This window comes from Gavia stellata, chromosome 13, assembly GCF_030936135.1.
Source record: "Gavia stellata isolate bGavSte3 chromosome 13, bGavSte3.hap2, whole genome shotgun sequence".
Lineage (NCBI taxonomy): Eukaryota > Metazoa > Chordata > Aves > Gaviiformes > Gaviidae > Gavia > Gavia stellata.
Genome location: NC_082606.1, coordinates 6,934,581 through 6,950,109, shown reverse-complemented (window position 1 = coordinate 6,950,109; position 15,529 = coordinate 6,934,581). Strand labels below are relative to the sequence as shown.

At 38.5% G+C, this 15,529-nt stretch overlaps 1 protein-coding gene across 2 annotated transcripts in view; it reads right to left on the bottom strand.

Moving 5' to 3' along the window:
- The window catches only part of OTUD7A (OTU deubiquitinase 7A), a 57,348-nt gene extending 47,360 nt beyond the window's left edge, over positions 1-9,988 (bottom strand). Inside the window, exon 1 of one of the 2 annotated variants that reach the window (XM_059824032.1) lies at positions 9,838-9,988. In XM_059824032.1, coding sequence (XP_059680015.1) covers positions 9,838-9,988 — 151 coding nt within the window. The remainder of the gene's footprint in view (positions 1-9,837) is intronic. The other variant, XM_059824033.1, reaches the window with a different exon arrangement.
- Between the last annotated feature and the right edge of the window lie 5,541 nt (positions 9,989-15,529).

Sequence of the window (15,529 nt, the reverse complement as noted above, 5' to 3'; positions counted from 1 at the left end):
TTAAAATTGTGATTACAGGCACAAGGCAGTTATCAACTAACTAACTAAATAGTAATTCCAGCTGGAACTGCAAAAGCTCTTTTACTTCTTCAGTTATTGCTAGCATTGATAATTCTTGGAGATCATTTACTGGATACAAGCTATTTATTAAGCCTAAGAGCTTTAGGTGACTATGCTAGAAAGGTATTTGGAGAAACAGTAAGGAGCTTCTGTCTTTCAGGAGTATTGATTGATTGTTAGCTTTCACCAACATAAAATGATCCTCATTTTGTGCCACTAGGCCAGTGCACAATGATTATTTTATATATATATTAAAAAAAAAATATAATCCCCCAAACTTGACAATTTGTTAAGATACAAAGCCTACCATCAGCTTCTTTCCATGTAAGGAAGTCAGTTCTTACAAACCAATCGCTAATAAAGCAATCTACACGTTCAGTTTAAATGCAGTCACTTCTTCCTAATTTGGCATGAAGTAGATTAACAAATACTAATAGGCATAAGATAAGAAGAGGAACTCAAGACCAGCTTTATTCCTTCTGAAAAACTCATATGCAAAATTAGGATAAAATTAGACCATAGGTTTTAAAACAAAATTTAATTTTGGTCCATGTTCTCAAAGGAAAATAATGTAGCAAGGACATTTTGTTAACATTTGCCTCATTTTCTGCTAGAATGCAAAGTCACTCAAAACTGAACAGACAGCTGGAAATGACAATTTTGATCTCTGTGTAACGAGACATCAGTAGCAGCTCAGCTTCCTCTTCCCTTTGCCAAGCCTTCCACAAGAGCACTAAAAAAGGAACTGTCTGAGGGAGAGGAGAATAAGAGACTATTTTTGGCGAGTTAGCTTTGTACACTCAATGACACGACAGTACTGTAAATTTCTCTCTCGCTCTCCATTAATTACATGCTTTTCTTTGAATTCTGCTTATATAAATGTCTCCTCAAAGAAAAGTATATCTACTGCATCCCTGTCATTTTCCACGAGGTCAGTCTCCTTTACTGCATACATTCCATGACTGGAAAGCCAAACTCCTGATTTCTGAATTAATGGTGAACTACGTATACCTCAGTTAAGCACTATATAAAGCCAGAAACAGACAACAATTACTTTTACATAATGGTGAAATACGACATCATTTATATAAATAAACGAAACCATTTATACAAGGGCAGTTTTTCAGTTAAATATATTCTTTTTTATCCAGGTTTGACTCTTTTTTATGTTTTTATTAATTATTTTTTTTTAATTATTATTATTGCCAGTGAATGTCACAAATCCTCCCATCCCTGATGGTTGTCTATACTGTTGGCATTTTAAAATATTTCATCCTCTGCCTTCCCCCTATATTCAAGTGGTCATTGCCTGCACACCTGCTGCTTCCTGAGAACTAAGCTGTTTTCTAACTGATTTATTAGTAATCTCCAAGTTCATCCACACCTACAGGCCTGGCACTGTAAACCAAACACAGCATAACTTGTTTTAAAGATTAAACTATTTTCTTTAACAGTTTTCTTTCTGCCTCAGGCCACATTTTAAGTAGGTTATACTTAACAGCTCAAGCATTACTGCTGTTCTATGCATGGGAGATTCAAAGTGCCAGCCTAGACTATCCAGAAGGAAAAGGGACATGCCCTCATCATTCCTGGATATTGGGAAAGTTGGAGATCAAACATAGCTGAAGAGAAATCAATTCGCTACCATGCAGACTTATCTGTCTATGCTTAAGAATTTTCCCAAAGCTTAGTGAGGCAAAGAAGTCTTTCCACTGACTTCAAGGTGCCTTTGGGTCTGGCTGCCAATAACATGCATGCATATACAAAGATGACATCTGGAGAGTCTTGCAGCTGATTCAATGTTTTCCTGTGACACTAATCTAATACATAGCCTAATTTGATCCTGCACAAAGCTGCAATACACATGCCTGCCAGCATGGGCTGCTTTTCAAGCTACTTTGCTGAGATTGTTTCTTTCACCTGGGTCACATTTATTGTCAAATTGCTCTCTCAATATTAACCACTTGGGCACGGGCTTTTATTTTAGCCCGGTTTTAAGTAAAATTAGGATTTTTTTGGTGTGCTTGCTTGTTTTTTCCCCCCTATTATCCTCAAAATTAAGTGAGGGCTGAAATCCAAATCTCTGGGTAATTAATGGAAATCTTGTAGCATCTAGATGGCCCTAACTTAGCACATTTTCATTCCATCAAACTAAAAAGGAAGGCAAGAAGCAATACTAAACCTTCCATTCAGCTCTCCCCACCTTCTGCTATGTTCACCTAGTTCTCACGCCTGAAACATCTCCAGTTTTTCTTACAGGTGGGGGAAAAGGGGTTGGGGTTTGGTATATAATTTATAATGATAATACTCATGTTACACTTATTTCAGTTCTTTTGCACAGCAATTGATAGGTTAGTTTTAAAGGTGAAAAATTAAATTATCTAAAAAAGTTTGGAAATGGGCTCATTTTAGACTCATTTCTTTTCAACGTTTTAAATTTGGAAATTTTTGAGAATTGAAGCACTGACATCAGCAAATAAGAGAATAATGTCAAATGCTTCCTAGAACAATCAGACCTAATCTCAGGAAAAATCTCCCATAAGGAGACTGATAAACAACTGCCCCAGGCAGTGATTTCTCAAGAATTTCCAATCATGGCCAAAACAATAGGTACCTACCTCCCTTGGACTTGACTATGTAGATGCAATTCATTCATGGAATGAAAAACTACTGATTTTTTTTTTCGAGCTTCTTTTGACATTTGATGATTTGTAATACACCAATTCAAAGAAATCAGAACTGATTTAAAGAAAGACAGTAGTAAAGACCAGCTAAGCTTGAGAGATACGGATGCCAACTTTTTCAGTAAAGGAGCAGTTTAAAAAAATCCATTGGAAATAGTACCTTCATCCATAATCAGCTTATTAGGAAAAGTAAACTTGAAAGAACATGTATTAGTGAACAGGTAAAAGGTCAATAGGGAATCTGAGAAGTTGGTTAGCAAATATGCAAAACAAATATAATCTTAAAATGGAGACCGAGTGAAGTTTCTCAAGATGTAATACCTACTCTACATAATCTCACATACAGAAGTATTCTTTCAGTTCTTGGGAGCACACAAACAAGGTAAAAACCTCAGAAAGTGGTGGACAGTATCTCAAAGAGATATGAAATGAAACAGATGAAAGACTCAGGAAGTAATCATCTGAAAATGAAAGCGAAGCTGGTAGATAACATTCCTAAGAAACAAACAGTTTAGCAAATGCATACAATCCACTAACATATAATTGGCAGAACTAATGATACATAGTTGAAATTTGTCAATATTAATTTAAAATAGTTGTAAACATCTTAATAAATATAGAAGTCCAATATTAGCGTTTTATACCAGATAGCCATGAATATGTTTTAAGTTGCTTTTATTTTCATAAATGTAACAGCACAAGGCAAGAACATGCTCTTAGCCTTTATTGGAAGTAAAAAGATTTCAAATCACTGGTTTCTATTCTTTTTAACTGGAACCAAGGGGGAAAATGGAAGTATCATAAAATTTTTCACATACTTTTTATTCTTACTTTTTTTTTTAATCCATTCATACATCCACATTAAATTGCCCCCAAAATTATTCCTGTACTGCACTAGACTTATCAAGAGAAAATGTTGGCTATTAAAATCAATATTGAACACAATTATTCTCAACGAATGCAACTACTAGCACTTAAGCAGAATTATTTTCACTGATATATATCAGTGTATGAGGGACATATTTACGAATGCCATTAAAGGCTGAACATATTTTTTCAGCAATCAAGAGCTAAACAATTAATCACTGAAATATAAAATGGCGGGAAAAGAAAATGAGTATCAAAAGCAGAGAGACCTGAAACCGTGGAATTGGTGACCTGTACAATCAAACAGCATCAGAAGCAGATCTCCCAGTTAGTGAAGATGGAGTCGAACAGATGACCTCATTCTGATGTGGAGTTTTGCTACAACCTTAAACATACAAGTGGACTCTAATAAAATATTCTACTTTTCCGGAGTTCCTATTTTCAAAAATGAGGCTAATCTAATGAAAACCCAGAATGCTTCCATTTAATGGAACAACTCCTTTACAATAATATGGAACGAACTGTGTTATTCTATGCCCCAAACTGTGTCCTTTTTTTAAAGTAGCTGATTGTCTTTCAACCATCTAAGTTTCCTATAGCTAGTAAGTTCCTCATGAAAGACAGGATAATAATATCAACAACCATAAGTTTAAAAATAGGGGGTAATACATTTTGAAGAATATACAGGGGAAAAGAATTGGTAATAATCTTGTCCTGGTGCGCAAGATTCAATGTAAGATTTGAATGCAATTTCAAAAAGTATTTTTAAATTTAGGAAAAGATATAGAGGGTCACACGTTCTCTTGGATACTGCTAGTTCAAAATGAAGCCTTTGTCTCAAGGTATGTGAAAGGTTGTTAGAGTAAGATTTACAGTGATGGGAATCCTCTTGTTTTCAGGCAGGTTGGTTGAATGAATCTGTTGTGGGTTTCTTTTGGAAGAGAGACAAACTTCTACAGTATTCCTTCCTCCTGAATGAAAGTGCACAGAGACAAGATCTCAGGTCTGCAGGTCTGTAGCAGATGTTTTTAATAAAAAGTGATCTGCTTCAACCATATCTGATTCCTGAACCATCACACTGTGTAATGTCAGATCCAGTTTCCACGTCCCTTAAGTCAAGCGCTACTCAGAGAGCCAAGCAACTGTCACAGTCACTCTCTCCACTCTATAATTTGCTGACATACATGGTGCTCATATATTCTCCCCAACCCGTGATTTTATTTATTATCTGGTACAGTCAGCAAATAGCTTTCGGTGTATTTTCATTTGCATAGGGACATACTTACAATTCTTTGGTTGACTCATAATTATTAACATAAACCCATCAGGATTTATGATGTCTTGGAGATGCCATGAATATGAGGACACTTATCTGTAGATGTGCAGGCTCTCAAAAGGTAATTCCTGCTGGGTGTTTACTTTAAAGTCTCTGCAAGATTAGAGACAAAGGTGTAAATAGCTATCAACCAAGTGTCCTCCCTGGAGTCCTAAACAACAAGGATGAACATTGCAAAGTCTTGTAATCAAAACCAAGCTGAAAGAACTGTGCTTCCCATTTTAATAATTCAGTCATAATAGTAGCTAAGAATTGTGGCAGGGCTGATAGAAAACTGTTGTTTCAACTGAAAAGAATGATGGAAGTAGTCTGGGCGGTCCAGGACAGTATTCAAAGAAAGCAAGGAGTGCTGAGTAGAGGAAGAAAAAGCCCTTCAGTGTAAGTACCGAAAGGTACCAAGAAGAACAAGCAACCAAAACCAAGCATGAAGCGTTCTATACACAAGACACTGCCAGCAACTAACAAAGCTGACAAAGAGTACTGCAGCTTCTGATGGAAGATAGATTCTGATGTGGAGACAGATCATCTGGAGAATATAACTCACTCAGTTATTGCTCAGGCATGCAGGCACATGAAAAAAATTACACTAGTACAGAGAAGGGTAAATGAGAGCCTCCTGAACTGAGATAAGATGGTGTTTGGGTTAGCTGTACATAATCCCCATGAAAGGATTTTTCTCATGATCTCAGCTACCTTGGGTTCTCATCCGAGAAGTGGGCATACACTTATTGGGATATTCAAAAGCAAGAAAAAAAAAAAGCAAGCTGGGGCCAGAAAGGGGAGAGAAGAGTATTCACACTTTAAAGCTATGAAGTCATTCTAAGCTCTCATTAAACTGAGTTACTAAGCATCCATAGCACATCGGAGTGGAATAAACTTTTATTATTAATATGATTGGGTATCTTTAATAGATGCATAAGAGTAATAAGGTAAATGATTTTGTGCTATCAAAACCTCTGCTTGAAAACAATGCATAATCTATCCTTAACAATTACATGACTGTAACAGTCTTCGCTATGCTTAATTATTATTTAACACAAATTACGTACATTTACAAAATACATCCAGTCATAAATATCACCACTGTTACATTGAACAGTTGGGAAAAGGCCTTAGTTTTGAATTATTTATATAGAGGTTAATGAAAAAAAAAAAATCACTGAATCAATCACAACACATAGCTCTATGATGTATCAGATTGTAATCTCAAGTTTCAAGTGTTTTCTTTAACAGCAGAAATGGGCTGTTCATAAATCTACCAAATTATCAGAATAAACTCTAATGGAAGGAAGGTTCTTTACAATACTCAAGAAAACCTCAAGAAAACCCAAACAGTAAGACAGATGGACTTACTGAAGTGTAGGTCTATGTGCTGTTACGTGCTAAGCCCTTTCTGTCTCCACATACCTTTCCTTGTACTTTCTCCAAGTCTGTATATGAAGATTCCCATAGCTGTATCACATAAATAGCAAATAGCAAGTAACCTAAAACTGGCCTGTGAGACTCAATAAGTAGTATTTGAAAAGTAGGAATGAAACACAAATTGTGCACTGGACAAACACAAACGAAGGAATTTTTAATGTAATTTTATGCACCAATGAATGGCTGATTAGACAGATACAAGGCTTTTCTAAACGTAGACATAACAATGCCATGAAATAAAATTAATTTCTTAGGCAGAACTAAGAAAAACAAACCCATTTTTAATTTTGATGCAGCTTTAAAAGAGTGCATTCGCATCCATTTTCAGATGTGCATGACAAAGTTCTTGTACCATTGAAATAATACCTTTAAGATTTTAAGCCTGTGGAATCTGAACTCCTTAACAGTTAAACAACCGCACAGAATTCTAGAATTGGTAACTTTGAAACATCAAACTGAGCATAGACTTGACCACAAGCTCCCTGTGCAATACAAAAGTAAACCTGGCCAAAGATACAAACAGCAGCGTATGCAATGTAATTGCAAAAAGGCAATCTTTGCACTAGAAAGATATATACCAAAATAGCTAAAACATTTCTGTATACATTCTTTTGAATGATAGAAAAAATGTAGAGACAGAAAAGTGAGACTTGGAGCTCAACATGTGTAGCTTATCAAAATTAGATAGAAAAGCAATTGGTTTATAGTATTATTTATTTTGGGATACTAATTGCTGGCAAAAAGAACCAGACACAAATAAATTAGAAGCAATATATATGTGTGTATATATATATATTTTTTTTTAAATCTCTTCTTATCTTGATTTCAAATCAAGAATGGACACTTTCTGGAAGGTATGCATCAAGCACAACAAGCGGAATGTTTTAGTGAGACAAGTAGCTGCGCTCAATACAAAGTTCAACAGAAAAAAACCTGCTGGGATTTTACCAGCAGGACAGGCAGAGTATAGAAACATCAACAGAGCCAATATTTAGGACAGCTTCTGGCAATTTAGAAAATCTATATGCAATCTATATGCAATGGATCGATTTTTTTTAGCTATTTTTACAACAGTCAGTGTGTATTTAACTCTCCCATTTGTTGCCAGGGAGAACACCACGTTATTGTGTGCAATACTGTTCTTGATACATCCACAGGACAGTCAAAGCAAAACAAGTAATACATTAAAATAATTGGATAAGGAAGCAGAAACTGGTATCCTTGACTGTCTACAGGATAGTGAAAATAAAGAAATTTCCCCCAAAAGATGAACAAAGGAAACAGTATTAGATACGGCTCTGAAAAAGATGTGTACACTCCATAGAAGCACGATATGAACATTCAGTCTGAGCAAGTTATAAAAAAAGGATCTGTGAGCAGATCAGAAAGAGAGAAGGGCTATGGGACCTTGGAAGAACCAACCAAAACTTGTGATTACATGGAAATGAGGGTCTGTACAAGAAAGCTTTTTTCGCTCAAAGTTCTTTATGACAGTCATTTTGGGGCTACAAACTACAACCAAATCTTGAAATTTCTCAAAAATATTTGTGCATACCTGTTGTCAAATTTTGAATTGAAAATATTATGCAGACATCATCATTCCAAGACTAGGTGCAATACAAGTGCTATAGCCTTGAGCACCATGGTGTGGGGGTTGGACTTCTGAACATTGTTTATCTTTAAGAAGTTACTTCATGAGTTTCAGTGCTACTCACAGAGCCCAGAGCATCTACACACTGTGACAAGTACAAAAGACAGTCATAATAGTGTAAGGGTGGCAGTTCCTTCTGTGTCTTTTTTAAACAAATGAGAAACCACTGGATCAATTACCGTCCCCCAGCACAAGATATGGCCAGTGTTAGAAGCTGTTACACCAAATGCAGCCACAACTACATGTGCTGAAACGTTCCTGTGAGCACATCTTGTCCAGAACTAGCAACAATCCCTTTTACTTTGATGAATTCATGTGTAGGAAGAAATAATTTAGGCTAGATCCATATGTCTATTAGGCTGTTCAGAATAACTGAATTGCTTGTTGCTTATTTCTTTGTTAACATGTATGGTGTGAATTTACTCATCTACAGAAATGAGAAGTACAACACAGAAAAAATAGTATTCTATATTTATTTGGAAGCATTATCCTTTATAGCAAGGAAAATGTATAGCAAGGAAAACAAGATAAGTAACTCTTCTGAACCACCTCTGATATGTAGGAACACTTTTTCAAATTTTGGCAATGGTCTTTCAGCACAATAACTGACAATCTGTCCTGATACTGCTGAGAAAAAACTTATCATATTCTTTTTGAAAAAGACCAACAGACCAAGACAGACGGTAGGCTAGAATGACAGGTTGATCAAAGTGGTCAGACAAAACAGACAAAATATAACGAGCCAATGATGATATTCATAGTTAGGTATTCTAAGGTTTTATTACATGTAACAAACAACTTGGGAAATGCTGCAAAACCTCTGTGTTAATAATGTATCATTCCTTATTACTGAAAAACCTAGAGTAAAAAAACCCAAAACCAACTTATAGCAAAATTTAAAACTTTCAGCATACATATGATAAAGTGAAATTGCTCTTGCAAAAAGGAGAGATATACTCTGATGTATACTTTCAAGTCTGCTGTGGCTGTTCAGTAGTTACTTTAATTTAACACACAATTTCTTAAAGCATATTAAGGTTAAAAAACCCCCAAACCCAAAAAACAAACCCAACAACCAAAACCAAAACCACACAACTTTCAGGGAAGAAGTCCAGTGTGCATGTATCGATGTATCAAGCCCACAGAATCGCCTTGCAATTTACATAGATATCACCTACTCATTTCTAACTTCCCACCTTCACAATTGCTGCTAGCCCACATCAAAAGAAATTAACAAAAGCAACTATTACAAAATGCCTTCGAATATCAAAGGTGTCTTTCCACTTCTAAGCTTATAAACTTAAAACAACTACAATAAAATAAAGACCCAGTTATTTTTCTAGTATGGCTTTGTAGATGGTTTTCAACCTAGCCATTTGACTCCCATACCATGAAGTTCAGGTTCATAATGCATATTAATCACTGGGCCCCCAAAATATCTCTGGTTTCTCTATCATTTACAGTAAGTCCATTTCAGATTAAATTTAGCTGCTTTGCACAGTGAGCCGAAACATTTACAACTACAAAAATGACAAAATTCAGCTAAAGCCCCCTCCCTTCTCTACCTGGCACATATACCTTTAAGGCATGACTGTTAATAACCTAAAATACAGCAATTTAACACTAAGAATGTTTTAAGGGTTTTGCTGAAAATCTCTACCTTAGTATAATCTACTGTCAGCTTATTACAAGAGTTGAGTTACTAGTCAAAATGCTAAGAAACGTCTGTTTCCATAGACCAGAGTTCTCTTTTTATGACTGGTTCTTGCTTTAAGCAAGCAGTGAACATAGGAAATACTTGTGTCCTGGAAGCTTACCTTCCAGTAAGTCTCTTGCCAGACCTGGTTCTGCCCCTGTGGACCGAACAAAGTCTGACAGGACTGCATCCATATCAAGAGTCATGTGATCATTCAGAGATGCTGCCAGACATGCAGCAGCAGTAGGACTCGCTGGTTGGCTAGAAGGCATCCATCTGCCAAGGAGAAAAAGAAACAGGATTTCAGAATATACTCCAAAGTGATATAAACCACGTTTTTCCTCTCGTCCCCAAGCAAGACTATTAAAAATGCTAAAACATTTAATTTATAGCATATTAAAACAAAGAGCATTTCTCATCCATCTCTGCCTTAGCCTAGAAGCTGTTGATCACTCACACTGGAAGGTTTTCTCTTTTGTCACAGCTCATATTTTTATCCATTTTTCTTATGTGCAGCTTGTAAATAATTCTGCAACTTGAAGATTCCAATCCACCTAAACACAGGCACTATTCATTCAAAGCACAATCATCATATCATTGCCACTGCTCATACACTGAAGTATTTAAATGTTTGGCTAGCCTAGAGGTCTTTTGCCTTACTTACTAATACTAACATATATGCAACAGAGCTTAGTATTTGTTCTTTTATTTGCCTTGTCAATACCACTTCTGTAATTTATAGTTTCTCCACTGTACTGGCTCTGGCTGGAACGGAGTTAATTTTCTTCATTCATTTTCTAGAATTGTGGCTAAACCAGAGTTGATAACACATCAATGTTTTAGCCATTGCTAAGCAGTGCTTACACAGCCTCAAGGCCTTCTCTGTTTCCTACTCGGCCCCCACAGTGAGTAGGCTGGGGGTGGGCAAGAGGCTGGGAGGGGGAACAGCCAGGACAGCTGACCCCAACAGACCCAAGGGATATTCGAGACCATATAACATCATGCTCAGCAGTAAAACTGCAGTAGAGTCTTTCCAAAGTAACCATTGCTCAGAGACTGGCTGGGCATCAGTCTGCTTGTGAGAGGTGGCAAGTGATTGTCTTTGTGTCACTTGCTTTTTTCCCCTTTCCTTCACTTTAATTAAACTGTCTTTATCTTGATCCATGAGATTTTTTTTCTTGCTTTTGCTGTTCCAATTCTGTCTCACATCCCACTGCGGGGTGAGGAGAGTGAGTGAGCAGCTGGTGGGTACTTAGTTGCCGGCTGGGGTCAGCAAACTCCAGGGCTTTGTACATCAAACTCCAGGATTTGTTATGGCCACTTTCAGCTTTTGCTGTGTTATCACTTTGTTTTTCTTTGCCTATGAAAGTGATGATAAAAGCACTAGTCTTGAGTCTAATCTGGTGTTTGGCCCATGTAATGCTGCTATCCCAATACTCTGGGAAACATCTCATGGAGTCAATTAACAATTACACCATTCTCCTCTTCTCCTCCAGGAGCAACTTCATAGGGAAATTAAGAATGGCACCTCCTCCTTCTCCTCCAGGGCAGTTGTTTCCTGCCGTGTTGCAATGGCCCTTTCAGTTTCTCAAACATCCCTGCATAAGGAGAATGCTCACCTTAAGTGGAAAGATTACAGCTGTCAGCCAGGCAGGCAGATTATCACCTGGTTGCTCTGCCACTGGGATCCTGAGGCCCACAAAAATTAGAGGGTAAGGAAGCCCAGCAGCTGGGATCCCTAGCTAAGGCCCAGGGAATTGGCAAAGAGACTGGAAAAGGGGCAACAATCCACAGCATCTGGAGGCAGTTTCTGTTGAGTCAGAAGGCAAGGTATCCCCTCAAGGAAGATGTGCAAGCTACTAAGGCATCGAGGAAGGTATCCAGTATCTGAGGGAATTAGTGGTGGTGGAAGTGTTTTACAGCAACCTGGACAACAAACAGTCCTCCAAAGATCCAGACAAAATCCAGCGCATGTGGTCCATGTGGCGGAAGTTTGTATGGAACACACTGACACCATATGCCAGCACCAAGGCAGTAACGGACTGGACAGACATCAAGGTACCAACTGTGGATAAACTGGCCTGCCAGCTCCGGCAGTTTGAAGAGAATCTCTCTTCCTCTCCAAACCTATGGACCTCTGTCTACCTTGTGCTGTCTACCTTGTCCAGCCTCTCAGAGGATCCTTCTGTTGAGTGGTGTGCGCTGCAGAACAGCAGGTGTTGACTGCTGACATGAAGGCGCATGGTCAATTATATCACACCAACAGAGAATTCGTGGTTCCCATACATGAGCTGATCAATTGACAAGAGAGACAAGGAGTGATCAGCAAGACTCACTCATCCTGCAATAGTCCCATATGGCCAGCACGAAAGTCTTATGGTGGGTAGAGGCTAACAGTGGACTACTGCAGCCTGAACAGTCATGCCACCACTGTGTGCTGCTGTACTGGCCATGCTAGAACTCCAGTATGAGCTGGAGTGAAAGGCAGTCATCAAGTGGTATGCTACAGCTGACACTACCTAGGTGTTCTTCTTGATTCCTTTGGCAGCAGACTGCAGGCCACAGTTTGCTTTCACACAGAGGGGTGTCCAATACACCTGGAACTGACCACCCCTGGGATGGAAGCACAGCACTACCATTTCCATGGATAGATACAGATCGCACAGGAAAGGGGTAAAGTCCCCAAACACCCACAGTACATTGACATCATCATTGTATGGGGCAACACAGTGAAAGAAGTGTTTGAGAAAGGGAAAAGAATAATCCACATCCTTCTGAAGACTGGCTTTGCCATAAAACAAAGCAAGGTCAAAGGACCTGCACAAGAGATCCAGTTTTGGGGAATAAAATGGCAAGATGGACATCATATCCCAATGGATGTGATCAATAATATAACAGCCATATTCCTCCCAGTTAACAAATAAGAAACACAAGCTTTCCTAGGCATTGTGCTTTTAGGGAGAATGCATATTCCGGGTTACAGTCAGATTGTGAGTCCTCTGTATCAAGTGACATGAAAGAAATAGTTTTTCAACTGGGGTCCTGAGCACTGACAAGGCTTTCAACAGATCAAACAGGAGACAGAATGTGTGGTAGTCCTTGGGCCAGCTGAGCCCCTGGCCTCAACTTGGAGCCTATGGTAGAAAGCACGCAGAGAGACTTAAGGTCAATCTCTAGGGTTTTGGAGCCAAGGGTACAGAAGATGTAGGGTGTCGTGTATATTTCTAGCTTCCTCTATTGTAGTATTTCCATAGCTGAATTTTCAGTGGAGAAGCCACCTCCACAAACCATATCAGAAACACCTGCAACAAATACATTGTTTAAACGCTTGGATCAACTGAGGCCCAGCTGGGAGGCACAGAAAGGAAGGGTCTGGCAGGATTTCACCCCTGCTCTTCTTCTGAGAGATGCAATTAGAGTACCAGTTAATACAATCAGGGTACACAAAGGTCTTTACTGTTTTTACATGTAAAGACTTACATGGAAAGACTTGCCTGTCCTGAGGCAAAGTGACAGCAGCTTACTATGAGAAAACCAGCATCACACCAATATGTCACTGCACTGGGTGTCAGCGGCCAGGCTCTGGTAGCAGGGGCGGTCTCTGTGCCGGACTCAGCTGGTTCTGACCAGCTCTGCAACAACCCATGGCATTTTGCTGTATGATCCTTTACTGATGACCAATACTGTAATTACTGCACAGTTTTTATTGTGTTTTTAAATAGGCTGTGGGGGGCAGTCTTACCAGGGAACTCTCTCAGGGGCACAATCACCTAGGGACCCATTAGGAAGCAGATCATATTTTGCCTCAAGTGAAATGTGACTCAATGTCCGGCATGGGAATTTTTCTTGCCAAATCCATAGCTAAACAAAAATACATCTGCCCTACTGCATTTTGTACCTACTTTTTTGTTCCTGAAAAAGTGAAACCCATCATTCTAGGCAATGTTCTCTACAAATATCAGCAGGTACTTCAAGAGTAATTGGTGCTAGACAAGCCATTAAGACAGCTAGCATTCAAAACACAGTTATGGTAAAGGTATCTCCGTACTTCTACCCTGCCTGCACCACTGCAGAAATAATGCAAAGCAAAGAAAACAGAATGAAGTTAAATGATACACAACACAAGCAAAAGAGTATGTTTTACTTTCATGCTTGTTATTCATCATTGGTTTACCTCTGAACATGAATTAGATTTCTCCTGCTAACTCCTCCTCACAGGCTCAGTTGCAACTTCACCACGTGCCAAGGGTAAGGACTAGCATGGAGATTTCCTGCCGGTAGCAGATGATATTGGTTGGCTCTTGCTTGTACCACAGCTACAGAAAAATAAACTGTGAAAGAAATTGGAAACCAATCGGTTGCACTGTTCCCCAAATGAAACACAGTCTTTTCCTACTCCATGTGCAATTATCTGGTTATATTTAACCTTAAAAATGGAATGCCTTTGCTTTCTTAGAAAGCGCCTCTTTCTGCAAGTACATATCCCAGGTAGAATACAAACATCATTTACCTTCTGCCCCACTAGGGTGGGGTCCTTCTCAGCCTCATCCATGAGGACTACCTGCAAAACCCAACTTACTCCAACAAACTGTAATTGTGTAACCATATCCCACACGTTTTCATGTTTCTCAGTATCAAAGCAGACTGGCGGTTGCTCTTGCTAATCCTACCCACTTTCACAGCCTTCTGGCCCCTACACTGTACCAGTGTATGTTTTATACCACTTCTACACTTACGCTTTTGTATTATTTATACAACTGTATCATTACGTTGGGGACGCATTAGGATAGCAGGGGAGGTGATAATTTTCCCTCTATTCAACCCTGGTGAAACTCATCTGGAGCATTATGTCCATTTCTGACTCCCCAACACAAGAAAGACATGGACATACTGAGGCAAGTCCAGTGAAGGACCACAAACAGCACATTCGGATCACCACTAGACAAGGGAAACACTTCTAAAATGTAACATAATGAAGATGCAGTAACAGAAGGGAAGCTGGAAATATTGAGGAGGCTAGTTAAAAAGGAACGCAGACACTTCAGGAAGAGAACTACCTTAGTGGATTATGGCCAAATTTGGCATCTAAGCTTTGTAGCAACTGAATCTGTTTCAATGCAAATGCAAGACAAAAATGCTACTTTTATTAAAAAAAAAAACAAACCAACACTCATACATAGATCAGCGGCACTAACATCCATACAAAAAGATCACAAGAAACTGAACACAATTAATTTCTTTAGTGACTAGGAGAAAGAAAGAAATCAGTCTTAACCAGCAGGATGGAAACGTGGATCAAGCTGAAAGAACCTGCTGCAGGTGAATGATACAAAGCATTAGTGAATTTCAGATCACAAAAGTGACTCAGTAGTATAATGACTGCTAATTTAAAATGCACCAGCTGGGCACTCAAGTACAGTCACTATGTGTGGGGGCTAGACTGCTCATAAATTTGGAAAACTGAAGTGCATATCAGTCTGAAGAAGTCAGTTCATGAGTTGTCTCAGTATCTGCGTTATTTCTGCATTTTCAACAACAGGATTGAAAAGATATCCTTTTAACAGCAGAAGACCAAATCTTTCTGCATTTATGACATCACCCATCACCTCAGAATTGCTTCTTGATTACGTGATCATCAGAACCCATACAGTAACCATGTCAACAAATGCATTTCATTCTTAACTCACCCCAAAGGTTATGTAAGCTGCTTATGAAGATCTTTTCTACAAAAGAGGTTCTTTCTGGTAATGCAGAAAGGTCTCTGTCTATATGGAGAAAACCGGTAATATCTGTGCATTGACAGCTGATGAAAA